Below are 27,574 nucleotides of genomic sequence, written 5' to 3' on the forward strand. Positions count from 1 at the left end.
TCTCTCTGCAGGGCCTCTCTGCCCTCAGAAGTGTCAACAGCTCCTCCCAATTTCATGTCATCAGCAAACTATAGTATTCTTTCCAGTCCCACATCCAAGTCATGCACAAAGAGATTAAAGAGTACTGACCCCAAGATGGATGCCTGTGGAACCCCACTAGTGACTGGCTGCCAGCCCAGTGTAACCCCATTTGCTATGACCCTTTGAGCCTGACCCATCAGCCAGTTGCTCACCCACTGCATTATGTGTTTATCCAGCTGTACACTGGACATTTTGTCCAGGGGGCTACTGTGAAAGACGGTATTGAGAGCTTTATTGAAATCCAAAAAGATTACATCGACTGGCTTCCCTTGGTCAACTAGGTGCACGACCTTGTCATAGAAGGAAATCAGATTTGTTAGGCAGGACTTTCGCCTCATGAACCCGTGCTGGCTGGGACCAATGACTGCATTGTCTTTCAGGTGTTTTTCAATAACTCCCAGAATAATCTTCTCCACGGTTTTGCCCAGCACAGAAGTGAGACTGACAGGCCTGTAGTTACCAGGGTTATCCCTGTTGCTCTTCTTGAAGATTGGGACAATGTTTGCCAGCTTCCAGTCAACTGGGACCTCTCCAGATTCCCAAGAGCACTGAAAAATGATTGAGAGAGGTCTCGCTATGACATCAGCTAGCTCTTTAAGTACCCTTGGATGAATCCCACCAGGCCCCATCTACTTATAGGGATCTAGCTGGAGCAGCAAGTCTTGCACAAGTTCAGGGTTTATTAGGCGTTTATCATTCCCACAGTCATGGTTCCCTAGGGGTTCTCTGGGGGTCCCTGAGCCCACCATTGGTGTTGAAGACTGAGGTAAAGAAATCATTAAATGTCTCTGCTTTATCTATGTCCCTGCTTGTGAGGTGACCATTCTCATCAAGCAATGGGCCAATGCTAATTCTGGGCTGTCTTTTGCTATTAATGTATTTTAAAAAGCCCTTCTTATTGTCCTTCATAGTACTGGCCAGCTTCAACTCTAACTGAGCTTTGGCCGCACATATTTCCTCCCTGCAGTGGTGAACAGCATCCCTATAGTCCTCCCATGTCACCTGACCTTGCTTCCACTGGCTATACACTTTCTTTTTTCTCCATATTTCTAGAAGAATATCCCTGGTTCAGCCAAGCCGACCTTTTGCCTTGCCAGCTTGACTTCCTACACTTTGGGATTGCCTGCTTCTGTGCTTTTAGGAGGTGGTACTTAAAAAGCGACCAGCACTGATGGACTGTATTACCTTCAAAAGCTTTTTCCTGGGGGACTTTACTAAGCAGTTCCCTGAGCAACCTGAATTCTGCTCTCCTCATGTCCAGAGTTGAGGTCTTGCTGGCAGCTTTCCTTCTGTCAACACAGATTTTAAACCTGACTGTTTCATGGTCACTGTGGCCAAGGCAGCCCCTGATTTCCACTTCATTCACAAGGCCCTTTCTGTTAATAAGCAGCAAGTCAAGGAAGGCACCCTTCCTGGTAGGTTCCCTTAGTATCTGTACCAAGAAGTTGTCATCCAGATGGTTTAGGAACCTTCTGGACCTGTTTGTCCCAGCCATGTGGTATTCCCCGTTGACATCTGGCAAGTTGAAGTTCCCCATAAGGACAAGGGCGGATGACTTAGAGGCACCCCTCAGTTCCTTAAAGGATGACTCATTGATGTCATCCTCCTGGCTGGGTGGCCGATAGTAGATTCCCACAACAACATCTGCTTTATTTGTCTGTCCCTTAATGCTTACCCTGAGGCTCTCAGCTGTGCCATCGCCAACTGCAAGCTCCATGCATTCCAGCTCCTCCGCTACATACAATGCCACCACCACCCCCGCCTCGCCTGCTCTGCCTATCCCTCCTAAAGAGCTTGTAACCATTCATCGTGGCACACCAGTCACAGGACTCATCCACCACGTTTCACTTATGTCATGTATTTCATATATATATATATACACACACACTATGTGTATATATATGTATTTCAAGAACTCATATATTGTTGAAAACAATGAAGGTCATAATGTTTCTGTCAAATTCATCCTCAGCTGTTGCCATCTGGAAATCAGTCCCTGTACTACCAATGAACTCTAGGGCTTTTGTATCCTGGTTTGGGCACATTACTAGTGTCTTCGTGAGGGTAATAATGAAAGAATAATAATTTTGCTACTGTTTTGTTGAGCTTGGTTAGGGAAAAAAAAACAAGAAAAATTAGTCAGCAGGTGCCAAATACACACTATAATGCAACCATGTAATTGATATTTGCTATTATTTTTCCATTGTGCTACTCTCTGTAAAAGACAGTTATTTCACTGTATCGTATTTCATACATTTTTTGTGACAAATTAAAAGTAGCACATTTTTGTTTACTTAGATAAGGGTTTTTGAAGAAAATGTACCGAAATGTACCTGGTAATCTTCTGAGAAAAATCTTGACAGATATTCTTTTTCATAATAGCGACTGCACAATTGCTTTAAATGGCTCCTATTCTGTTTAAAAAGTGTTGCCAGTACACCCTAGAAATAAATGGTGCATGCTCGAGACTACATGCAATAGCACAAGACAGTTATTTACACAGTAACACTTAATTTGTTTCAAAATTCATAATAAGGTGAAGGAGACTTATTACCATATTACCAGCCTAAAATGTTAGTGTATTATTACATCTAAAGTATAAAAATGACTGCTGATTCAGGCACTTAATGTTCAGAAGGAGTCAGGGCTCAGTGGCAGGATAAATGGATGGCAAGCGGTGCCCTGCTGCAGACAGCTGAGTGCCACAGCTGTGGGCTACCCCTGGACCACAGCACCCTTGGCACGAACAGAAGTGACCTATATAGGCACGCCAATAAAGCACTGATAGCCCGGACCTGGCAATAGTTATCATGATAGTTATCATGAGCTCTGGCATGAACAGTGAAAGATCACACGTGTGGTTAGTATTTTCATCTTTTCCACTTAAAATTATGAACATGCCACAGATTCAGAGCATCTCCAGTTGTCTTTGCATGTTGTCATTCATTATTTACACTTCAGTGACATGAAAGCAGAGCCTGAAAGTGCTAGCCACCATAAAAGCAGGGTCGCAGAAAGCGGTGCCTACGTCAAGATTATAAGAATAAATTAATTGAGACATACCAGAAGCTGAAGGAGCAAGATGTTTTAGCTTTCTTTGACAAAACTTGAAGCATAGAAGGTAAAGACTTACTTAAACCATAAAAAGAACTGTAACCAAGGGCTGGGACTCAGTGTACTACCTCATCGTTCTGCCACAATGTAAAGACCCTCTGACTTTTAAAGTCAACTGTTACAACATTCCTCTGAGCAGCTTAAAAAATGTTGCTGGAAATCTGAATGTATGATCTCTTATAAAGCTCACTAGCAAATGCTGGATTTCTAGTAATGACAAGGTGACACTTTTTGGCCATTAAGGAGTAAAAATGTAGAGATTCTATTGCAATTTCTGCTTATTTAAAATTCATGTAGAACAAATATACAAGATTTGCTTTCATTAGGCCTATACTGCCTAACTTTCAAGGGTTATAAAGACTCCCTCATGAGGATGATTTCACCTTAATGAGTATTACTCCATAGCAATGAAAGCTAAACAGCAATGTTAATAAAAGGTCAACAATCTCAAAAAGGAAGGAAGAGAATTTATGATGTAAAAATGTTGAAAATATGTATTACTCATAACTCCTACAGGTTTTTTTCTTTCAGTAAAGTAGTATTTTTCTTGACATGTCAGGACATGCTTTAAAGGGTTCAATTGTATAAAGTTTCTGGAAAGCTCACCACCTAAATAGCGATAAAATACACTGGAATCCAGGCAAATATAAAATAAACCTAGCTGAGGTTGTCAGTCAGACACGAGCACTTAGTTTTAAAGTGAATTTTCAGAGTGTTACAAAAGCCCTACTTGCAAATTTGTCTGATTCTTTTGTTTTAAGTAGTTGAATGGGAGGGAAGACAAAGTGCTAAGTTAAAAAAATAAAAACTTCTATGTTTTTTTTTCTTCCCCAAAGTGAGCCCAAGGTACATTGTCAGTGTTGATGGTTTCATTCCGCACCTTCCAAAGTTATTTTTGCAATCTGAAAAGGCATTTTTCTTTTCTTTTGTTTTCTCAAAGTGTGGCTAATGTTGATTACAATGCTGTACGATCCATAGTTATTTTAACTCCTACCTGTTGTGAAAATAAAGTTCTAAGTCCGTATTTGTGCTTTTAAATATAACTTGTTGCAAAGCTCAGAGCTTGCATTGCTGAAAGGAAAAACTACAGAATTTCAGCAGTAAAGCCATCTTCAGGGAGATTCATTTTTATCTGTTGTTTTAAAAGACTCTGTATTGTTTTATGAGAAGTTTGATTTCTGAAGTCAGAATGTGCAGTTATGATAGCCTGAAAAGCATCTTGCATTCACTCTCTCAAATGCTATATATATAACCAGTTATCGGTCCTACATGGTCCATTTGATCATGATACTGAAACATATTGAGATTTTAGCTACCACTCTGGGAGGAAAGATCTCCCGCACCGCAAGACACCACCTCACTTTTCCATGTGTTTTTACTAATTTCATTGTGTACATGGATAGGTCCAAAATTCTGTATTTCCCTGCCTGTAGGGGGGGGTGGTGTGGAAATCCGTTTCTTGCCTTAATCCCTTCCTTATCCCATCTACAAAATTCAGACACTTTGGTAGATGAGAAGGAATTTCCCTGTCTGCTGGGAAGAAAAAATATCTCTTTCTTGCCTTAATCCCTTCTTTATCCCATCTGTAAAAGTCAGACACTTCAATAGATGAGAATGAATTTCTATTATTAGACAAGTTTGTGAATCTTACACTTCCATCTGCTGTTGTCTAGTAAAGAATGGTGAGAAGGTGGTTGAGCCACACACACCAACTCTCCCCCGGGGTTTTCAGGAACATTTTGGTGGTTTTATTACTGGACTGTCTCACTAGTACATTTCATCACTGTTGTTCAAAGATGAGGCAAGCTCCCTACTTCGGCTCTTCCTTTGATCAATATAGAAAAATAAGCCGGTCAGAATTTGTGTCTCAATCCCATTGATTGCTGAAAATAATTAGAATATTGCTGATCTTTATGACAGGCTAAGAAAGTCGTCAGTAGTGGATGACTAAATAGAGCTGGTTTGGTCATGTTGATTAGTATACAAGGTTTTTTTCAGAACAGGAAATCTTATGAGAGTTTAAATAGCAGGTGTCAGGATATCTGCCAAAACTACCTAAGCCAGTACACGGCTTCACATATTGAAATTCAAATAAGTCTTGTTGCAGTGCAAGCAAGCTGCTAATCCTGAGATCCTTTGCAGTGCTCCAAGTGTGCCTCTTCACAGCAGCTGGCCCTCGGTTGGTACCTCTGCTTCTCACTATGAGAACTTGCAATCCAACTGGTGACCTGTGGGGCCTGTGGTTGCATCCACTTCTGTGCTGTTTCCTGGAAGACCCTGTAGCTTGGCATGTGCAAGGCTTCCTCTGGGGTCCTGCAAACAGTGACAGCATGATGTACCTTAGAAGTGGTTTCTTTCATGCAAAATATGATTTATTGTGCCAAAAGGTGCCATGTAATGATTTTGCCTTTCCTGCCTGGTTTCTTGTCTCATTCCAGAACACGTAATACGACATAAACAAATACACACGGCAATAGTGATATGTATGAATGTAGGGATTTCCCCCAGATCTTCAGGATATATATTTTAGGTATGTTTGAAAATAAGACTGTTCAAGTGGAATATGTTTAAAGCCTAGAAATGGCTAATCTTCTTGCCAGAATAAAATAAAAATCCTAATAATGTATGTACTTTCAGGAAAAATTTAATTGCTCATTCAAAAAACTCGCCCCAATACTGTAAAAAAGAATTCCACTGAGATCTTTTCATATTAGTTTGACTACTAAATGATCGTGTTATGACACCTATATAGAGTTCTTGTTCATTATTTCCCAAGTGGTCTGTCATGCAAACTTTTCAGTGATTTATTCAGTGATGCGAATATGTGTAAAAACATATGCAGGTAGGTGTATACTATGCGATGCTGGAATTGCAATAATTTGGCAGTCATGAGGCTGCAAGTGATTACAAACCAGTGGGACAAGAAGGAGCATAAGTTGGAAAGTGGGGGATGGAAAAACTTTCAGACACCACTGTGTCTGAATGTACAAACTCTGGTTTGTAAATTGCATTAACTTTGCAGGCTGGAGGAATCTGCTAAGAAATTTCAAATCCCCAGTAGATTTTTCTCTGTACCTCTATAATGTCCCCTGCCCCTGCAACAAAGAAAGCATTTCTGCACCTTGGGAACCACAGTTCCTAGTTTTGCATCCTATATGCAACTGTGTTGAAGTGGAAACTTGTGAACAGCAAATCCTGGGCATTTAGTCATGCTGCTTTTGATATTTTGCTGTTAAACTCAGACTGAGAGGATGCAGGCACAAATGTTAAAGTACTGCAGATAAATCTGTCACACCTCAACTGACACAGTCATTAAAATTGCAGTAAAAGCTGAAACTATCCAGTGGGATTCTAATTAAATATTGAAAATCTTTTTTTGAACAGGATTAGTAAAAGATTCCTATTTAGTCATGGAGAAATACAATTAAAATTAATATTTTGACATATCTGAGGTTTTTATCTAAGTCCTGTTCTTACAGTTGACAGCAGGTTTCCAGGTCACCCCACTGAATGAGATGCACCCTTCCTAAACCTGCCCTCAGGAGCACATAAAATCTCACATAATTATCTTAGTTTGGTTAAAATGCCCTTCCCCTCATGAAAAAAAAAATTTCCTTTTATAATACCTGTTTTCTACCCTGATTCAAAAAAGGATCAATTTGTTTTTCCTGAAAAGGTTTTGCAAGTGAGCAAACCGTGCTGTGTCTTTCCTCCACCAAAGAGTGAAAGAAGTATAGTGTATTGTTTATACAAGATCTTGATAATACAAAATGCTGATTACCATTATAATTCCTTTCAAAAGTTACATATAATATGTCAATAAAATTTATGTGCATTTCTGGCCCTATAACTAAAATAAAATATTAATAATGACAAATTTATTGTACAACTGAAACAATTTCAATCACCCTATTTAAATATCTCTGAACTATCTAACTTCTGAAAGGCTGCTTTAAGGTTAAAACAAATTAGAAATGTAAGTGGAAAAGACTATATTTATGTTGATTAATGAGGATTTACATTTCCATTGAAGCAGAAAGAAATCACCTCAGTCTCAAAGCATCCTTTATTCCCCAAGCTACGCTTAATATTTACTGTATAAAATGATAGACATTGATTAAAGCTTAACACAAACTATCCCTGCCAAAATTAAAGCAAAGTCAGAGGTGGACCAGGAGTCTGAATTATGTCCTCAGTAGGCTGAAATCTGGTATTTAATACCATTTAAATAAAGACTGTTATGATAGAAAAACGTAGGAGGACATCCAAGTAGGCAGTTTCACTGCTCTCTGAAAGACTTACTTACATAAGAGCTGGATGGGAAACTAACACAATACAGTCACAAGAAGTTTGGTTTAGCATGCTATCCATGTAAAAAGAAACCCCTTCTTGATAAGAAGCTGTTAAACAAAAAGTCGCCTAGATCTGCCAGCTGTAGCTATGTAAAACATGGTTATTAGTGAGTCAAATTGCCTAGGACAGACTTGTTTCAATGTTGGAAGATCAAAGAAACAAGTTCAGTGGTTTAAGGTAGACCACATTTACACAAAACAGCTTTCCAAAAGCTTCAAATAATTGCCTTCCTATAATGACTTACATTTATTAAGTGATCCAGGTTTGTACTCTTTTTAGGGGACTGTCTAACATTATATATGTGTGTTTAGAGCCTCTGTTAACAAACAAAAGCATTGTATTTAACTTATTCTAAAACTTCTTAAATTAACAATAAATTAAATAAATTTGAAGTAGAAAATTTGAAATAATTAAGTAAAAAAAATTCCTACTGTTTTAAACATTACAAAGAATCCTACAAAAAGAAACCTCTGTTAACATTTGGCCTTATATATTTTTGAATTAAATCAAATATCTTTATTTCTCTGCATACTGTAATCATTTATGCAACGGAAAACAAAATTAAATCAAGATGATTACAGTAATTACATTTAAATCCTTTACTGGCAGATGCTTTTAATAGAATTTAAATAGCAAAAACATTAAAGAAAGAAAAAACAGAAAAATCTATTGTGCAAGTATTTTAAAAATTAGAATAGGATTTTATTTAGAGGCAATACACTTTTGAAAACACATAACTAATTTTTTTTTCTGTACCGTCCTGTGTACAGAGCTCTGTACTCTATACATACTGTGAGAACAGGCGTATGGATCCATAAGGTAACTGGAACAGGTTTCCCCTCCGTGACTGAGAAGGGGGTGGGACCAGGTTAGTGTGCAGTACCATATCACAGGCATGCATTTTACTTCATAACTTGAGTTATTTCTGGAATTTCTTCAGTCCTCTGATGGTATGTATTTGCTTAAATTTAGCCATCATAATGGGAGCCTCTAGTTTAAGATAATAGTCTGTTTCCCCTCAGTCAGGAGAAGAGATATGCATGTCATTCATCTCACCTATTTCAGAAGTAGAAGACTCGCTGGCGATGTTATTCTCCCCAATGTTTATAGAAGGAATCAGATAACCACTTTAGTCTACGTGTTCAACGTTTTGGCTGTTTAGTTACCCTGCTCTGTGGCAGCTAGATAAGTTCAAGGTTTTCAGCTCAGTTATTGTAATTCTGCCTTAAGTCACTGTGTGACACAGGATGCCAAAGGTTGAAACTCAGCATTTTTGCTCTAAATGCTGGGGTCAGATATGGAGAACTCACTTTTTACTGAACAGCAGGACTGGGAACAAGGCCCCAGGAGCCAAGATTTCAAGCAAAGGAAATTGTTATGTTTAGGAAAAGTACCCAGAATACTATCCTTGTAATTTACAGTAAATGATATACATTGATAGTAACAACAGCTTCTCCCTGAGGATATCAGAACACTTACAGGGAAAGCCTAGTGGCGAGGGCGTTATTTTGTCTGGTCCCTAACTAGTCAACATTCTCTGATTCACTCCAAATCTTACCAGGTAACACCACCAGCGATCATGTCAGACTTCCAAACCCTAAGCTCCCTGAGCTTTCAACTACAATGTCATTTTTCCTGTCTGAAGTTATCATTCTTCCTTCCCGGAGTTGTCAGCCCTACTTATGGACCAAATATCGACGTGATTCATTACAAAAAAAGAATGCATTTAGTTCCTTTTCACCAACCTGGAGGGACTTCAGCTTAATAATTGAACTGGGAAATATTTTCATACATATTTATATCTTATATCTAAACCATACCTGACAAGTTTCTTGGTGTTTTGTAGGTTATGTGCTGCTTTCTTATTGGATTTAAAGTCATTTGATCAAGAAAATAAATTAATCCAGCCTTGTACTTACACGTCTGGTTGCAAAGTAGCAGTCTTCTTCCATTCAGCACACAGAGAAAAAAAAACAAAACACAGGGCAGAAAGCAGCCAAAACATCACACATTTATTTGAACAAAACCATAAGGAGTTATAGAATGCTGGTGCTTTGAGGGAAAGTCTGGCAATGAGCCAGTTACTCTTTCTAGGAAATCTAATAACAGCTTTTCCATAGGTGCTTGAGAGATGTTTATCAGGAGTAAAGAGATAGGACTGAAGTTCTGTACACGTAAGACAGAATTTTGAATGACATTAGACTGAACAGAACAAGTGTGTAATAAAAAAATGGATCTATATTAGGCAACGGTTAATAAAACAAGTGTAATAAATTAGTAGTTCCTTTTCATTGCTGTTACAGGTAAGTATATTATGTATTCATAATGAAGTTAATTATCTGAAGCCTGAAACTATAATGAAGTAACGAGTGGTCAATCAAACAATTGGAAGTACAGAACTGATTAAGTTTCAGCAGCAGAGATACCCAGTCATTTTATATGTTTAGAAATGGATTCTGACCTCCCACCACTCAAATAATTTAAAATTAATTATTATTTTGTAAAATGCCACAAGTAAACATGTGGTTGGAAATACTTTTTCCTGCTTCATTTTATGTCTGTGAGACACTTGGCACCATTAATAAATCCATTGCATCTTCATGATGAGTTTTTGTGTTCGAGTTTATTTTTATTTTGTCCAATGAGCCTAGTTCAAATGTTGCCATTTTTGTGTGCTGATTATTCCTCTCCTTTTTGGTTATCCTTCACAGTTTGGTAGTTGTTGCAATTACAGTGTGAATCTTTTATTTCTTTCATTTGTGTGACTTAGTGTCCTACTATGGGTAGTAATCTGTATGAATGTATGAATGTATAAATGGCTGTTTCTCTTGCTGAACAGATATAATTTCTGCTATTGCTTATTGATTAATAGTCTTGTGTAATCTTTATTCATTATGAAACTATTTTCTTATTACATTGCCCTTTTTCATCAGCGTGGGTGATGGGAATGGTTCTATAACATCAGGTACTTCTTCAGATCAGTTCTGGCTTATGTATTGATAACTTGTTCTATCATGTGTTTTAATATTTGAAATTAATATTCCCTTAACACCTGAATTCAGAGTACTATTTTCAAGTGTACAGGAATGAGGTGTAGATTTGGTCATTTATGGAAAACCAGTTGTAATTTTGAATCTGAATTCTTGAATCCTACCTTCATAAAAAACACACGATTCAGTGATGTCTGTGAAAGGTTCCTCGCCCAGAGGGTGGTGGAGCCCTGGAACAGGCTCCCTAGGGAGGCAGTCATGGCGCCAAGCCTCACGATATCCAAGAAGCATTTGGACAATGCCCTCAGAGATATGGTGTGAATTTTGGGACTCTCCTGTGCAGGGACAGGAGTTGGACTCATTGATCCTCGCAGGTTCCTTCCAGCTGAGGGTATTCTATTATTCTAATGTACAGAAATCCTACTAAGAAGATTTTGGAGGCAATTTATATTGGTCATATAGTAGGGATGTTTACTAAAACTGTAATTCATAAAGCTGGGCTTTAGGAAAGTTGAAGATATTTCAGAGTTGAGACAAAATCTAGAATTATGTAAGGTTATGTTCAGAATGATTATGGCAGAGTAGGGCTTTAGAAACTGTGCTCCTTGTTTTTATTTACCTTTGAAATACAGAAACTAGAATCTAAATAGATGGCAGTCCTTAAAAGTTTCAGTGTTAGAGAATTATCTCTTGTCAGTCACAAAAACCAACTACAGAAGTGAGAAAAATGTCAAAGACCATGTCTGTAAGAAGAGAACAAGCTAAAGGAGCATTTCTTTAGGTTATAAGGTAATCTTATGGGCTTAAGCCATAAAAATGAGTAAGCCCCAACTAGAAAACTACTACTCTACATTTTAATCTTCTTAAATTCACAACCATTATTTCATTTTTCTCAATCATAAAACAACTTTTCAGTTCAGCTGACTGAGCTTGGCAAAGTTAGGGAGCCAAATTTAGACTTGCAACAGGAAGCTATCTTTAGACTTAATTATGGAAAGACTCACATCTCTTCAATGTTACACTCACTTCAGATTAGAGTCACGTTGAAACGGGTTGCTGTGGTCCAGGTCAAATCTTGACATGTGTGCTAAATAGGAAAATAATGTCTGTAATGGCAGTTTAGAAAAGGAATCTAATTATTTGAGGTCCACAATCAGAAGCTGATAAGAAAAAATATGTAATATATTTCATCATATTTTAGCAGGTGTTGTTTGGACTTCAATGTTTAGGTTGATTGTCCAGTTTTGGGTACAACAATGGTATTTATGCACATTTATTTTCTATTAATCTTTTAAATTTTTAAATTTTGCTTTGTTTTTAAAAGATATGATTCCATCTTTAGTGTTACCCTTTTTTTTTCAAAAGAGAACTTAGCATGAAAACCATTAAGACGGCAATCAAGAATTATTACCTTAGAGGGCTAAATAGTATGTAGGTACTTGGAAAGCTGTCTGAAGACATGTTTTGTGGTAGATATGTTAAGTTGGCTATCATAAACGTAAAAGCATTTATATAAGAAATATGTATTTCTCAAAAGTAATATTAGTAAGTTTTACCTATATTGAACAATCAGTTTCTTACCTAGATCTGTGCTATTATCACTGTCTGCTGTTGTAATGATCATTAGAATTTTAAGAAGATTCGGAGTCTACCTAGGAAAAAAAATTAGTCACCTATGTCTTCACCTTCACTTATTTCATCATCATCATCCATTCAGGCATGTTTTGCCTACCTGTGAAGAAAGTTGCAGAAATTGTTCAGTGATTAAGTTAGCACATTTGCAAATAATTTGCACATTATTGAAAGTTCAAGTTAAATAAAACATAAACATTAATGTGATAGCAATTAAAAACCTTTTGCTTCAACAAACCGCAAAGTAAAAATACATGTTTGTACGACACAGGAGAGCTTCCATGCTTCCTTAGGAGCATTAATTCTGCCTTAATTTATTCATTAAACCAAAAAGAGCTAATAAGTATGAAAGCAAGTTAGCTGTGTGGTTCTTCACAACTTATATCTGCTATCTGACGACTGTCCTACAGCTGAAGCTTTTAAGACATGTCAGACATCAAACTTCACATTGTTCCTGTATATAGTTACTCTGCATTCATTACAGTAATAAAACCATTGAAAGAATAAGCTTTAACAATGATGCATTTTTGGCAAAGAAATTGTTCCCAAACATTCAAAAATCAAGTGAACGGCCCAAAATTCACTTGATCCCTATGAGGAAGAAGTCAAGCAAAGCAGCCAGGAGATGAGCATGGATGAGCAAAGACCTTCTAGAAAAACTCAAATGGAAGAAGGAGGTATGTGGAAAAAGGGACTGGCTACTTGGGAGGGTTATAGGAATGTTGTCAGGGTATGCAGAGATGCAATTAGGAAGGCCAAGTCCCACTTGGAATTAAATCTGGCAAGGGATGTCAAGGATAACAAGAAGGGCTTCTTCAAATACATCAGTAGTAAAAGAAAGGCTGGGGAAACTTTGGGCCCACTGCTGAACAAGGTGGGTCCCCTGGTGACACAGGACACACAGAAGGCAGAGTTACTGAATGCCTTCTTTGCTTCAGTCTTTACTGCTGAGGCTGGCCCTCAGGCACCTCAGCCCCCAGAGGAGAGAGAGAAAATCTGGAGAAAGGAGGACTTCCCCTTGGTTGAGGAGGATTGGGTTAGAGATCACCTAGGCAAAATAGATCCTCACAAATCCATGGACCTCAATTGGATGCACCCAAGAGTGCTGAGGGAGCTGGAAGATGCTGTCGCTAAGCCATTCTTCATCATCTTTGAAACATCATGAAGGACAGGAGAGCTGCCTGAGGACTGGAGGGTAGCCAGTGTTACTCCAGTCTTCAAAAAGGGCAAAAAGGAGGACCAGGGAAACTATAGGCCAGTCAGCCTCACCTTCATCCCCAGGAATGTGATGGATCAGCTCATCCTGGAGGTCATCTCCAGGCATGTAAAGGAAAAGAAGCTTATCAGAAGTAGTCAACATGGATTCACTAAGGGGTGATCATGCTTGACCAAACTGATAGCCTTCTATGATGGCGTGACTGGCTGGGTAGATGAAGGGAGAGCAGTGGATGTTGTTTACCTCAACTTCAGCAAGGCTTTTGACACTGTCTCCCATAACATACTCGTAGACAACTAAGGAAGTGTGGGTTAAATGAGAGGACAGTGAGGTGGATTGAGAACTGGCTGAACAGCAGAGCTCAGAGCATCATGATCAAGAGGGCAGAGTCTGGATGGAGGCCTGTAATTAGTGGTGTTCCCCAGGGGTCTGTGCTGGGTCCAGTCCTGTTCAACATATTCATCAATGACCTGGACAAAGGGACAGAGTGTAACCTCAGCAAGTTTGCTGATGATACAAAATTGGGAGGAGAGTCTGATACACCAGAAAGCCTTCTGCTGCCGTTCAGTGAGACCTAGACAGGCTGAAGAGCTGGGCCGAGGGAAACGTCATGAAATTCAACAAGAGCAAGTGTAAGGTCCTGCATCTGTGGAGGAACAACCCCAGGCACCAGTACATGTTGGGGGCTGACCTGCTGGAAAGCAGCTTTGTTGAGAAGGACTTGGGAGTGTTGTTGGACATCAAGGTGACCCTGAGCCAGCACTGTGCCCTTGTGGCCAAGAGGGCCAAGGGTATCCTGGGATGCATTAAAAGGAGTGTGGCCAGCAGATTGAGAGAGGTTATCCTCCCCCTCTACTCTGTCCTAGTGAGGCCACATCTGGAATACTGTATCTGGTTCTGGGCCCTCCAGTTCAAGAAAGGCAGGGAACTACTGGAGAGAGTTCAGCGGAGAGCTACTAATATGATCAGGGGACTGGTACATCTCTCTTATGAGGGAAGGCTGAGATATCTGGGTTTGTTCAGCCTGGAGAAGAGAAGACCAAAGGGGGATCTTATAAATGCTTATAAATATCTAAAGGGTGGGTGTCAAATGGATGGGGCCAGACTCTTTTCAGAGGTGCCCAATGACAGGACAAGGGGCAATGGGCACAAGTTGGAACACAGGAAGTTCCAGCTAACCATGAGGAAAAACTTCTTTCCTGTGAGGGTGACAGAGCAGTGGAACAGGCTGCCCAGGGAGGTTGTGGAGTCTCCTTCCCTAGAGACATTCAAAACCCGCCTGGACACGGTCCCGTGCCCCCTGCTCTGGGTGTCCCTGCTCAAGCAGGGGGGTTGGACAAGATGATCTCCAGAGGTCCCTTCCAGCCCCTACCATTCTGTGATTCTGTGAAAATAATGATACACAATATTGTATTCTTTCATTTGTCTTTCATTTTGAAGGGACAATTTAATTTAATTTTGTTAGTTAATTAGCTAGTTAGTTAGTTAGAAAGTGATGATCTTAGGATATCTAAACACTAGCAGAGACTAAGAAAAAATAAACTATTGTGGAATATATGATGAAATGATAAAATTTTGCTCTTGTGTTTATACAATATTCTTATTGAGCTAAAGCACAATTCAGGATTTGTATTAGGCAGAGGTGATAATTCAAAATGAAGGCATAGTGAAGTCTGCATTTTAATGGATTAATGAAAGGTTATCATATGAAAATCCATATCTGTTGTTGGCTGCCAGTTAACATATCCTGTAATTTTATATTTGTTTCACGTTTCATAATTATTCTCCATAAATTGTAATTTTATAATATATACATTTAAATATCTCCTTTAATTTACCTGAAAGTCACTTTTAGCACTAATTGATGGCTAATTATGCTTGGTGAGAACCATAATTTCTTTAGTTTAGATTTGAGAACTGTTTGAACTGTTAAGAAAAAGGAATGAGTGAAACTAGTCAGAAAAAAAAGTTATTAAATTGCTGATTACTGTGTACAAAGGGAATCTATGCTAATGAGATTATAAAGACCTTTTTCTGTTAAAACAGACCTAATTCTTTTATTTAAGCAAAATGTTTTAAAGCTCAATGTTTTTGTACAACTCCAAAAGACACAGATTGTCTCAGACAGATTTAATTCCTGCTTTTTTGTATTTTTCTATAATTGCTTTGATGAAATGTTGCCCTCAAGTCTCAGTCTTGGCCCTGAAATCAGTGGGAGTCACACAAGTTTTACAAGGGCTGTAACTTGGAATTTAGTGAGCAGTGAATCAGCCTGACTCATATCACAACAGTTCTGAAGATTTGTATTGAGGAAGAATTGCTTGAAGTGGTGTGTCCCTGAGATCTCAAATGTTGGTCAGAGCTGATTCAAATGGTCTTTACAATCAGAATAAGTTAAAAAATGCATTTGAAAAAAACTTTTTTTCAAACGAAATTTTTCAGATCAAAATATAGTTTTAATGACAATTAAAATTAAACTAAATTAAATTAAATGTCCCACAAAATCTTGGCTGCTGTGTAGACTTACCACATAGCACTGCCTCCTACCCCATGCTTTTGTATTCCAGGATAGGACACTGGTTTAGGGTGTTTCTGACTCAGGATTTTTGCAGATACAATACAGCAATAGAAGCCTTTAAGTGTATACCAGCTTTCTGAAAATGGCATCTATACATCCTACCAGTGTTCAGCTGTGTTTAATATACAATATTATGCATTCAGTAAATCATTTATTGTATGTGCTCATGAAAGCAGAATGGTACAGGGAGATCTAGCTGTGCAATTTATCAAAATAAATGTTTTTTATTAGCCAGGTCTTCCAACTTATCATAGTATACCATGTAAAAATTTTTTAGGGCCTGAATCTTTCCATCCTGTGTATTATCTGAGAGTAAGCTACAAAGTCAGAGAGAAAGCAGCTTATTTACCAGTAGCTGCATGGGGCTTTAGTAGCACTACCAGTAAATAAATACAATAATACCTACTTGCATATGCATTAAAACAGCCAATGAATACCACAGTAGAGTACTTTTACGTACATGTTTTTCTTAACAAAAAACACTTAAAACGTATGTTGCAGTTACTAACAGATGGGAAGTTGACAGAAAGCTAGCACTTCATTTTATATCACTTGGTTTTGATTCACAGCCTTTTGGCACTGTTTTCTTATAACACCAGTTTAGCACCCGTTGTGTTCGATATGGAAGAACTAGTCTTGGTCTTGCAGTGTTGCAAAATCAATGCCTAACAGCTCTCTCATCTTTCAAGCTCAGAAAAAAAAATTTACCCTAGTACAAAGTCAGGACAGAAGATAAAGCAAGACAGTGTTGACTCTCCAGTCATTTATAGGTTCGTTTGTATCCTTAATGACCTTTAGTCATTATTAATATATATGTTTGCTTTTTAAACCTCTATGCATGTATAGACATAGTTTTCAAATGCTATAAATGGCCAATATAGGATCAAAATGTTAATAGATTTAACAAATTGTCTGCTCAGTAGTTTCTGGGTTTCTTATGTATATTGACCACTTATTTTCTTTATTTTGCAGATTGTAGCTTTGCGTGAACAAAATGCACACATTCAAAGGAAAATGGCAGCTGGTGAAGGGCCCGCTGAATCAGAGCATATTGAAGGAATGGAGCCAGGGCAAAAGGTTCATGAAAAGGTATAAAATGTTAGTTTTCATTGGATCACACAATCAATGTGAGAAATAATCAGGTGTAAGATTTTTGCAATATGAATATTTTCTGGGACTTCCCTTTAGAATGTTGTCTGCCTACTGAAACTAGTATCAAAAATGAGCTTGTTTAAATGAAAAGGAAATGCAGATGGGCAGGCACTTGCTCTTTGATAGGGTATTGAGTTAGACCCACAGCTTATGAAAAACTTTTCTTGGAATTTTTTTGCATAATGCTACAGTTAAGGATGCTATATCCTGCTGAGTTATCCTCTGTGTGTCACATACAGAAGAGCCAAGTATTGTGATACATACATGTGAAAGGGTTTATATGCAAAAACTGCTGCCAAAATAGTCCATAAGGGGAGGACAGAGACCTAAAACCTGGAAAAAGTAATTTTCCTCTGTGCTACCTATGGAAACTCTTCTAATTCATGTCCATCTTAATACAGAGAAAAGTGACAAACATTTTACTTAGCACTCTTTCAATATAAAACAGGTATGTAGAATTTAGGCTAAGTATTTGCCACTTAATGCTGAAAAAGAAAAAAAAGGTAGAGAATACCCGATTTAGAACCAAGGTTTTCTTCTAAGTCTTCATTTTCCAGATCGATAAAAACCAAGTTGTATATATTGTCCTCTCTTGCTTTACAGTTATTAAAGTGTAAGCATAACATAACATTTGGCAGACAGCTGAAATGAGTTGAGCTGCTGCTTGGATCTCTAATTGGGCATTTTTGTCTAATGGCATGTGACGAACAGTGGCATAAATCATACTTATAAAAAATAATACTCATCATTATTTATTTTATAGGCAATCCAATTTACACGTATGCACTTGCACTGCAAGCATTATTTTTACATGTTTTGTGGTTTTTGTGTGTGTTTTTCTTTGAGTTATCTATGTGGTTGAGAAACATGCAGTAAATAAATACTGTTCAGCTATTTTCCTCTTCCTTGCAAAATCTTACTCTTTGACACATCTGTGAAATTTTGTTAGGACAGTGACATCCCACTCTTGTGCTTTTAAATACAACCACTCTGCTTAGCTAAAAATCTCTAGTTTTCCACTTTCTTTGCAAGACGTGTCTTCTGCTTTGAGCCATTGGGCTCATTACTTATAAGCAGAACTAAGTGGAAATAAGAATACCTATCCTTTAAGAGTTCTGCATATTTAAACATTAATGAAAGAGGAATGAAAGCCAAAGTAGCACACTGTTATAATTTTATATTAAATGTTTCTAGAATATTATGTCCAGAAAACTTCTATGCTTCATAATCAAAACAATTTCAGTTGGTCTTGGTAAGCTGAATTAAAGCCTTGTGCTTACCAATTTTTGCTCCTTATAGTAATGAATAAGTCCTTCATAAGCTTCATAGTTCAGAAAGAAAGATACATTGTGGAGATGAAGGTGTGGCTGTGCAGGTGGTGTTGGTGTTGCCAAGTGATCTTTGGTTTTCCCAGCTCAGGAGCTGATGGGCAAAAACAGACTATATCACGTAAAATCACGAGTGTCTTTGACCAGTGGATTTCTACTTTAATGAGAAAGATTAAAAAAAGGAAGCCCACAGATGCATTTGACCACAACGCATAGGTTGGATATATATGATTTTTCATAAAATTTTGTAAATGTAGGTGGTTGATGGAGCAATGTAGGAATAGGTTGTTATCATCTGGTAGAATAATAAGCAGGAAAAACTTGCAATCCATTCAGATAACGTTCTACTATAAATCACAGAGGGGGAAGATGAAATGGATTAAGTGTCTATGAGCAAGAAGCAGAATTATTCAGAAGGTAGGGCCTACACTGAAGATAACTTAGTTTGATGTGATTGCCAGTGCAATAGGTAGGATCCTAACCCCAGTAGGAATACACTTCATCTCTTGGTATGGAAAGAGCTCTCTGATAAAACCTCATAGTTATTTTTTAGGAATTCCTACAAGGTATGAGAATGCTGGAAGGAACAAACATAGCACCTATACAATACAGGAAACAGGCTTGTAATAATTCTGCAGCAATGGATCTGGGGATTAATGGGGATGATAAAAATATCATGAATAAATGGTATAAAGGCAAGTGCCATGATGGGATAACTAAACAGAACTAGAACCTGCAGGACATGTGACGTATTCCTGGACCTTCCTCGGCACTGGTAAGGCTTCGGCTGAAGTCTTGTACCTAGCTTTGGGTCCCTCACTTGAAGAGAGATGTGTGGACTGTCTTGAGAAGAATTCAGATGATAACAACAAAAACAATCATAAATCTGGAGAACATAACCTGTGAGAAGACTTTTCAAAATGTAGGATGAAAGCCTAGAGAAAAAAAGACTAACAGACACAGAATTTTAATCTTCAAATATATAAAATGTAGCTTCAGATATAAAGGGAATCAGTCAAGCAGTCTCAAGAACTGGAAGATTTTACAGATTTTTAGGGGAAATGACCTATATTTGAGGCAGGATACAGTGCCCAGAGGGTGGTGGGCTAGGTGGCTAGCTCTGTGATTCTGTATTACAGGGCAGCCAGAGCACCATTTAAAATTCTACATTCACAAGCACTGCCCTCTGACTGAAGCACAAAGGCTTCCAGGAGTAATATATTAATTCCCAGTAAAAGTGGTAGTACATTCAGTAATTGCTTCAGAACTCTGACTGACTACAAAAGCAGTTTAATGAGATGATAAAGCAAGTAGTATGTCCTTCTCATTGACAACTACATGGCCAATTCCCATGTATGAAGGCTAAGGGGAATTTTAAAATAGAGAAAGCAGACAAAAATATTGCCATGATAAAACAAAGACAAGTACTAAATATGAGAAACAATTAATGAGTATGTAGAGTAATTCAAGAATATGCAAAACCCCAGACATGGCCGTTTTGCCATGTATCAGTATCGATCATGCTATTTATTTAAATCTATTTTTAAAAGTTTCAAAGGAAAAACAAAATAAAGAAATTATGGGACTGAGAAGTATAGCACTTCTCAGTTCCAAACTGTCAGATCCTTTAGAGAAAATCTATCAGAACAAATATTTGGCATTATTCCTATGCAAGGGTTTTTTCAGAGTTCTATTTTGTTGTTTGTAGAACTGTATCAGAAATGTTTTTCTTGGTCCAATAGTCTTATTATTTATATTGTGAACAAAATATACAGAGGGAGAGACAGAGAGAGATTTTACGTTTTCTACATTACTAGTATAAAAAACACATGTATTTTTATGGAACTTCATCACCCGCTAGTTTGTTTTTCAGACAAATGACTATAAAAAGGCTGATATTTTTGTTTGGAAAAAAAAAATTGTGCATTCCAGAGACTAACATCAGATTATTTGCCCATCTAACTCATAATCCATTGTGCTGTTTCCTGTGTAATTTTAAATCAGTATGATTTATTCTGTTTTTATCAAAAAGTAATATAAAAGTCCCTGTAAGTCTATAAAATAATGATTTACTTGAGGAATCCAATGCCTCTACTTTTATTTGCCATTTTGAACCAGTAATAATTCTCATCTATATCCAATCAATGGTCATGGTTGGACGGGAGGAAGGAAATATTTTTCCACAATGTTTGAAGGATAATTTGTCAAGATGCCCCAAATATAAGATTTTTCCTTACTAAAATAGTAGTTAGTGTATTTAAAGATAAATTGGGATGCCTGAACCTGTCGCTAAATCTCATGCACTGTCTACCATGTGTAACTGGAGCAAGAAATAGGAATGAGTCTCAAATGCTGATAGGAGGCACAGCGTGCTCTCCTTGCTTGCTACAAACTGTGTCCCTTTAAAGAGGTGCTTGCTGGACCCCCAAAAATAAGATACTGAGAATAAGTATTTTGTTTTCAAATAAAGTCATTATTTCATGCTGATATTTATTTCAGCCTCCATTAGAGCCATGCAAATTGAATTATTCAATAAAATTTAATGTTTTCAGAAATGCTCATATGCAAATTGGAAGGATTGAAGTTGCTTTGGAAAACATTTAATCTTCTGATGTCCGTATACCATAAATGTTCACCATAATAGTATCTCCTTCACTTATAATGATCTCTTTCCTTGACGGTTCAAAATTCATTGCCTATTTCTGGCCCATATTGGAGAATGTTCCACAGTAAGTTCCATGCCACATCTTTTAATTCAAACATATAAATCATTGCTATACTTCTTCTGAGGTTAATGGAGTTTTGTCAGAAGTGAATAGGCCTTGGGAACGACTGTTTTTATCCTCAAAGGTGCCTTGTATGAATAGGAGGATTCCTGCTTGACAAAGCACTTCAGCATGAATTTCTGTTACACTGAAGACATGAAAACTAAACATTCAAGTGCAGTGTAAATCAGGGTGTTTCTCCTTGGAAGCACATTGTTTCTGTTTTTAAGCTTTATTGCTGATATTTGTAGCTGCAGCTTGTAAACACTAGTAAAATACAAGCGTATTTACCCCTATTTGGTGCCTTTACTTTTTTAAATATTTCTTATGTCGCTATGATACCTATAACCTGCTAATAAGGGAACACTTCCTTATTCCAAGATACATAACTGTACCATTAAAAGTCATTAACTAGCTTTGTGGTTTTACCAACTTATTACAACAAGTATACCACACTGGTTCTACAGTAAGGGCAGTATTACCAGCATAGTTGTTCCTTTCCCCACAGAATAATAAACTAGAATATTTTAGGCACGTGGAAACAAATACATATGCCAGGACAGGTAAAACGGTCCAAGAGTCCTGGTGCAACAAAGACCTTTTTCTCCTAAATAAAGAATGGTACATTTTATGAGGAACTCAGAGCTGTATATAATTACTTTTTACATGAATTAAATAACTGGGGGTATTTTGCCTTAAAATATACCTCAGGCAGTTCACATTCAGCTTATTTAAGACTCACATTTTTCTTCTTACTCATAACACTAACATAGCCCAATAATTAAATCAAATGCCAGTAGTTTATAAACACTAAAATCTGTTAAACATTGACAGTAGTTATAGACATCGTATCCTGTAGGAGTAAAAGGAGTTTTGCCAAAGCAAGCACGGTGGACTAAAATGTTCAGAGTGCAGATCAAATAGAATAAAAATTAAATAACATATAAAAGTAAAAAGTCTCTTTCAGAGCAGTGATTCATCAGAATCTGTTCCGTTTTTGGACTTGACTATTTTTTGATTTTCTGATCACATTTTATGGTCAGTAGAAAACTGCAGATGAAAAATTTCCATTTCAGTTTTTACTTATTAGTTTATATCACACATGCTCCTTTGTTTTGAATGAAGAGATTAAAAAAATCTTCCCTTTTAACTGGCAGCATAGTGGAATGGCAGAGAATGGAGTGAAGGCAGGACACGTGTAGCCCTCATCAAAAGCACCAGTTTGAAAGAGGACTCAGTAAGGATTGAGCAGCACCCGTCAAAGGGGTGTTTGTAACTTAGAAAAAGTTTGCTCTAAAGACTCCTTGTTTTGCTGTTTACTGAGTGCAGTCAGAATGCACATTGTATAAAAAATAGTGAGAGACATGATCCTTGCCCCAAAGCATTCACATTCTGAATTAGAGAAACAATACACTTCAGACACAAAATACGTTTGATAACCAGATGATGGGTTTGTTTCCAAGCAGTGAAGTTATCTTTCTGGGTTTCTAATTATCCCTTTCTGGATTAATGATGATAAAGCTAATTAAAGAAGCATGTGCTGAGGGAGACGTAATGAAGATTGATGGTTTGACGCACCTGAGGAGGTGAGGAGTATTTGGAGTGAAAGGAAATATGGATAAAAGCTGCTGCTGGGATTAGAAGTCTTCATGAGCAAAGGAGTAAGTTTGGGAGTGTGTGCAATGTTTTCTCTAAATGAGGCTAGGCAAATATTTTGTAAGTACTGTTATTCTTAACAGCTGAGTATGTCTACATGACTACAAATACTTAGTGCTCAACACTATAGCATAGGGATTTTATTAATGAAAATTTGCTTTAATTATGCATTATTTATATAATAAATCAACAGACTTCTCATTCTGATCTTTAGTTTTTCAAGAAATCAAGTCTTTGACTGTTTCAGCTTTTTATCTGTTTCATATAAATTAATGACTTTCAGTTATAAAAACTTATTTTCCTTTTCACCTAATAGAAACCACTATACACTTCCACACATCAGGCCTGTTAAAACACTGCTTTGAAAGTCATTACTTTTGCAGGGGAACCTTAAACATCAAGTACTGTGCTAGCTAACAGCATTGGCTGACTGGCCTTTGCTGGATGATTTACTGCAAGGTGTCACCAGGCCAGTCATTTCTAATGGTAGGCTGGTGAGACTGGTAAGAGAAAGGAGTTAGTTAAGGCAAATGGGGGTGGGATTTGACTAGCCCTTGTAATAAGGAAGCAGGAACTGATTTCTCTCATCTGTGTAAGATCTCAGAAACACTTCTAATAGTGTAAAAGATAAATAGGCAGGTATCCTGGAAGAGACCAGTAACAAGAAGAAAAATACCTACCCATCAAGTAAACCTTTTTTTTTTTTATTTTCTTCTCCTTTTTCTCCTCCTTCCCCTTCCTCCCACCCCATTTTGCAAACTGAGCGAGGTATGACAGATGATTACCAACATCAGAAAGAAGAATAGGAGCTGAAAGCTGATCAGGAAGCAGATTTATTCCAGATCTTTACAGTAGTAATAAAAGCTGGAGTCCTTTGATGGCTTGGTAGGAAAAGCAAGAAAGTGAGGATGTTTGGACAGAAGAGTGCTATAAAGGTAGCTATTTTTATATCAGTATTGGGGTGGGGAAGAAATATTTCAGTTGAGAGAACATTGGCTTTGATAGCTGATTAGAGGTTGGAGAAAATTCAGAGTAACTGGAGAGGAGACCTCTAATGATTATGAGATTACCGCCTGACACAGACCAAAAGATGTGGAACAACCTAGAGAAGTAGCATAGCCTTCAAACATAAAGAGGCAGCCAGCCACTTAGAAATGGCTGTGACACCTTAGGTGTAATGCTTTTATCTTTGGCACAGCTTTTCACATTCTGTTTTGTGTGCTGATTATATGGATGATGATCATATTGCTTTTGCTTGTTCAGTTGTCACTTGTGAAGGGCTATCACATAGCTATGTATCTGTGTTAATATCGTGTACTTTTAAATCTTTTTCATGAGGCATTTGAATGGCATAGGGATGGAAGAACTCTATAGTAAAAAGCATCTTCTGTAACTTGTTATTCATTTATTCTTACATTTCAAACATCAGTAAATATTTTGCAGCATTACAATTTACTCTTTCTTTCAGAAAGTCAATTGGCATGTATAATTTGTCTTCCTTTGGTGATTATTTTACTTCCTTTTTAGTATTTCTATGCTATAGAATTCAGGCAAATTTATTTGACCTGAGAAATATACAGTATTTCTGTCTCTCCCCTGGTGATCTGGCCTTCATGGCCAGCTTTTCTAAGTCAGAAGGAACATCTCCACCACTACAGAGCTAAAAATAGTATTTTTCCTGGGATTTGGGACAAAATTTTTCCAATTTGTCTGCCTAACTGTTCTAAAAGCTTTTTAAAAAAAAAACAAAAACCACACCTGTTTTTAAAGCCTTCAAACTTTGTACGGCACTTCTTTCCTCCTCTTCCTCATGTTGAAACTTCTATATATGTATTGTTCATAGCGATTATCTTGGTTCATAGAGAGCCTAAACACAGGTTTTCACATTAGTACTACTGATCATGTTGTACTTCCAAAATACTTCTAAAGTGATTTATACCATCAAAATTCTGTATATTGCATACGAGGTACAGGAAAGCTTTCATATCTTGGCTCTCATGTGAGCAGTTGACTGATCAAATGTCAGAGCAACTGACCAAATACATCCATATTTCATAGAGCAACAGCTGGCACCTGCCTTAGTAGAAGATGAAGGGAGAAGTCCCACAAAATTAAGTCAGTCAGTGATGTTTCTTTAGGTTGAGATGCTATCCTAGAACAACAGCGAGTGAAAGAGGGATATGTTGGAGTCCAGTTACCGTGAGTGCTAGGGGTACAGGCTTATGGCAGATATGAGGTTATGTCATATCTGGAGGCAGGTAACAGTGTATTCCAGTCTCCAAAAGCTTCTGCAGCAATGACATTCTGTTATTTAGAAACAATTCTGTCTTATTTTTATAGCCTTTTCTAAATATTGTTAATATTTTAATGTTTGATTTTATTGCATGTCAAGAAGAATATGTATCATCAAAATGGTATTGTTAACAAAAGTTTTCATGTTTTGAAAGATTACTCAATTCTGTTATAACTGTAGGTTAACATAGTGCCAGAAGTCTTCTGGGTTATTCTACTGCTGATTGTTCAGAGATCTTTTTTTCCTTCTCACCACTCCCTGAGGTTAAATTCTAGCACAAAATACATAACTAATTACTGATTGGTAGTATTCAGACCAAACATATCTGTGTCAGATGTTTTACAACTAGAGAGAAAATATTATTTGGTGGTTTTTACTGTTCTTGGGGTTTGCCTGAAAAAAAAAAAAAGAGGTTTCTGTGTATATTTTGCCAAATATGTAGTTGAATGTAAAGTCCTTTCTACAAAATAAAATAGAGGAGTAGTTGCAATCAATAGTCTGGGACAATTTTACAATTTCCTTGCTAACTGCTGTAGTGTGACATCCTTACTTTTTTAAACTTAAGTGTACCTCCCCTCAGTTTGCCTTCAGTATTATTCCTAAGGTTTAATTGAAAGGACAATATGAAATGGATTAACAGAGGATACAATATTCTGGGTTAGTCTTGTTTTACACTTTCTCCTGGTGTTTCTTTTACCATTGTTCTTTTTACTAGTAAAGCAGTCTGCAGCTGGTTTTCCTTTTATTATTTCACGGCAGAGGGAATAAGGGAGAGAACCAATGATCTGGGGGGGAATTATTGTTATGTGTAATACTCTAATTTGCTGTCCTTCTCTCTGCTGACACTCCTATACAAGCAGCAGATTGCCTTACTGCTGTGCTTTTTGGGTCTTGAAAGAAAGAAAACCTGGTACCAGGGATGTTGGTTTCCTTTTCATACTGTTCAGCAGTAGGGAACATGAACATTTATTTCCCTCCTCCATTTCCAGAGACCATAAGCAATTCAAAGGTTTTTCTCCCCAGACATTTCTTATTTAATCCATATTACCCTTTATGGCTCTCACTTCTACAGGATTTTTTTTGAACTTTGATTTTCTCTGCGGTATGCTGCCTCTGTTGTAGTTAATACCATCACTGTCATCAGATTTACTTGGCAATTATTTCATCTCCTTTCTGTTCCTCCTCCTAGCTTGTTTTGCTGTATTTGGGCAAGTGTAAAAATTTTATGAAGTAAGAGTACCTCTGAAACCCTTAGTATGGGTTGTGATTTCTCAGAAATTTATCTGGTATGTGGTGATATGCCACCAAATAAATCCCTCCAAAAAGCCACAGCAGGCCTTGTTGCTGTTGCTCTTTCCCTCATTCTTTCTAGTGATGAGGAAAGCAAGTGCTACATCGCTGGGTACAGATGTAGTTGCTCAGTTACTTTTGTTTGCTCTGAACTAGACCAAGCAAAGATGTTTGAGGTTATATTAGGTCTTTCAGGCTGATGCCAACCAGATCTCTCACGTGGCTGAGAAACCTGTGGAAGGGGTCAGGAGGAGAGAGCAGGGGCCATTATGGCAGGTGTAGCAGGTGTGCACGCATTGCTGCTGTGTGCGCCTGTTGTGTTTGTAGAAAGCAAAAAAGATGAAGTCAAGAATATATGACGATACCATTTCTGCAGCACTGTGGTCTAAATAAGTAAATGTGATAGAAACAGATGGGCTATCTTTTACTGGATAAACTAGTTAGTTAAAAAAAAAAAAAAGCAAAGCATCGGAGCATATGAGCTATTTGCCACATTTCTTTTTTCAAGGAAAAATAGCCATTACTAGTAGATACTCTTATGTGAAATTATTGAAATTAAGGAACGTGTCCATATGTAGCTTTTTCATGACCACATTTGATAGACGGCATCATGAAATTTGTTGACGATTTTAACTGGATTACTAACTTGTAAGCCAGATCTGGGGACCAGGTATATTTTTCATTTTCTCTGCTAGAATGTTTCAACCAGTTAGAAAGTTTTCTTTAATGTTTCTGCCCTCCTTTAAAGACTTCCCAATTGTTTCAGATTACTTTCAGTACTTTCTTTCCCCGCCTTCCCCTCACTAATTCGACACGATGTCTTGAATATATCGGGGATTTTAGGTAATGTAGGGATATGACAGTTAAGAATGTCTACTTTGAAGCTTGTTTTGTGCCCGCTTTTTGGAGAAGATTTCCCTTAGAAGAATGATTACCTTCAGGTAATCATTAACAGACATCTATACAAAACCTAGATTTCCTTGTTTTAAGGATTCAACTAACTGTTTACAAATTGATTGCGATTAATACACAGCATCATCAACAGGAAACTCTTTCAGTACCAGGAAATATTTCAGCACAAAAAATTCATCCAGATTTAAAAAAAGTAAAAAAAAAAAAAAAAAAA

The 27,574-nt window shown here is 37.4% G+C and overlaps 1 protein-coding gene across 6 annotated transcripts in view; it reads left to right on the top strand.

The window, feature by feature from the left end:
* Window positions 1–27,574, top strand: part of PPFIA2 (PPFI scaffold protein A2) — a 344,808-nt gene that overhangs the window by 243,147 nt on the left and 74,087 nt on the right. For all 6 annotated transcript variants that reach the window (XM_075080712.1, XM_075080714.1, XM_075080713.1 and 3 more), the window contains one exon: window positions 16,937–17,053. In XM_075080712.1, the coding sequence (XP_074936813.1) occupies window positions 16,937–17,053 (117 nt within the window). The remainder of the gene's footprint in view (window positions 1–16,936; window positions 17,054–27,574) is intronic.

Source organism: Phalacrocorax aristotelis, chromosome 1, assembly GCF_949628215.1.
Source record: "Phalacrocorax aristotelis chromosome 1, bGulAri2.1, whole genome shotgun sequence".
Taxonomy (NCBI): Eukaryota; Metazoa; Chordata; class Aves; order Suliformes; family Phalacrocoracidae; genus Phalacrocorax; species Phalacrocorax aristotelis.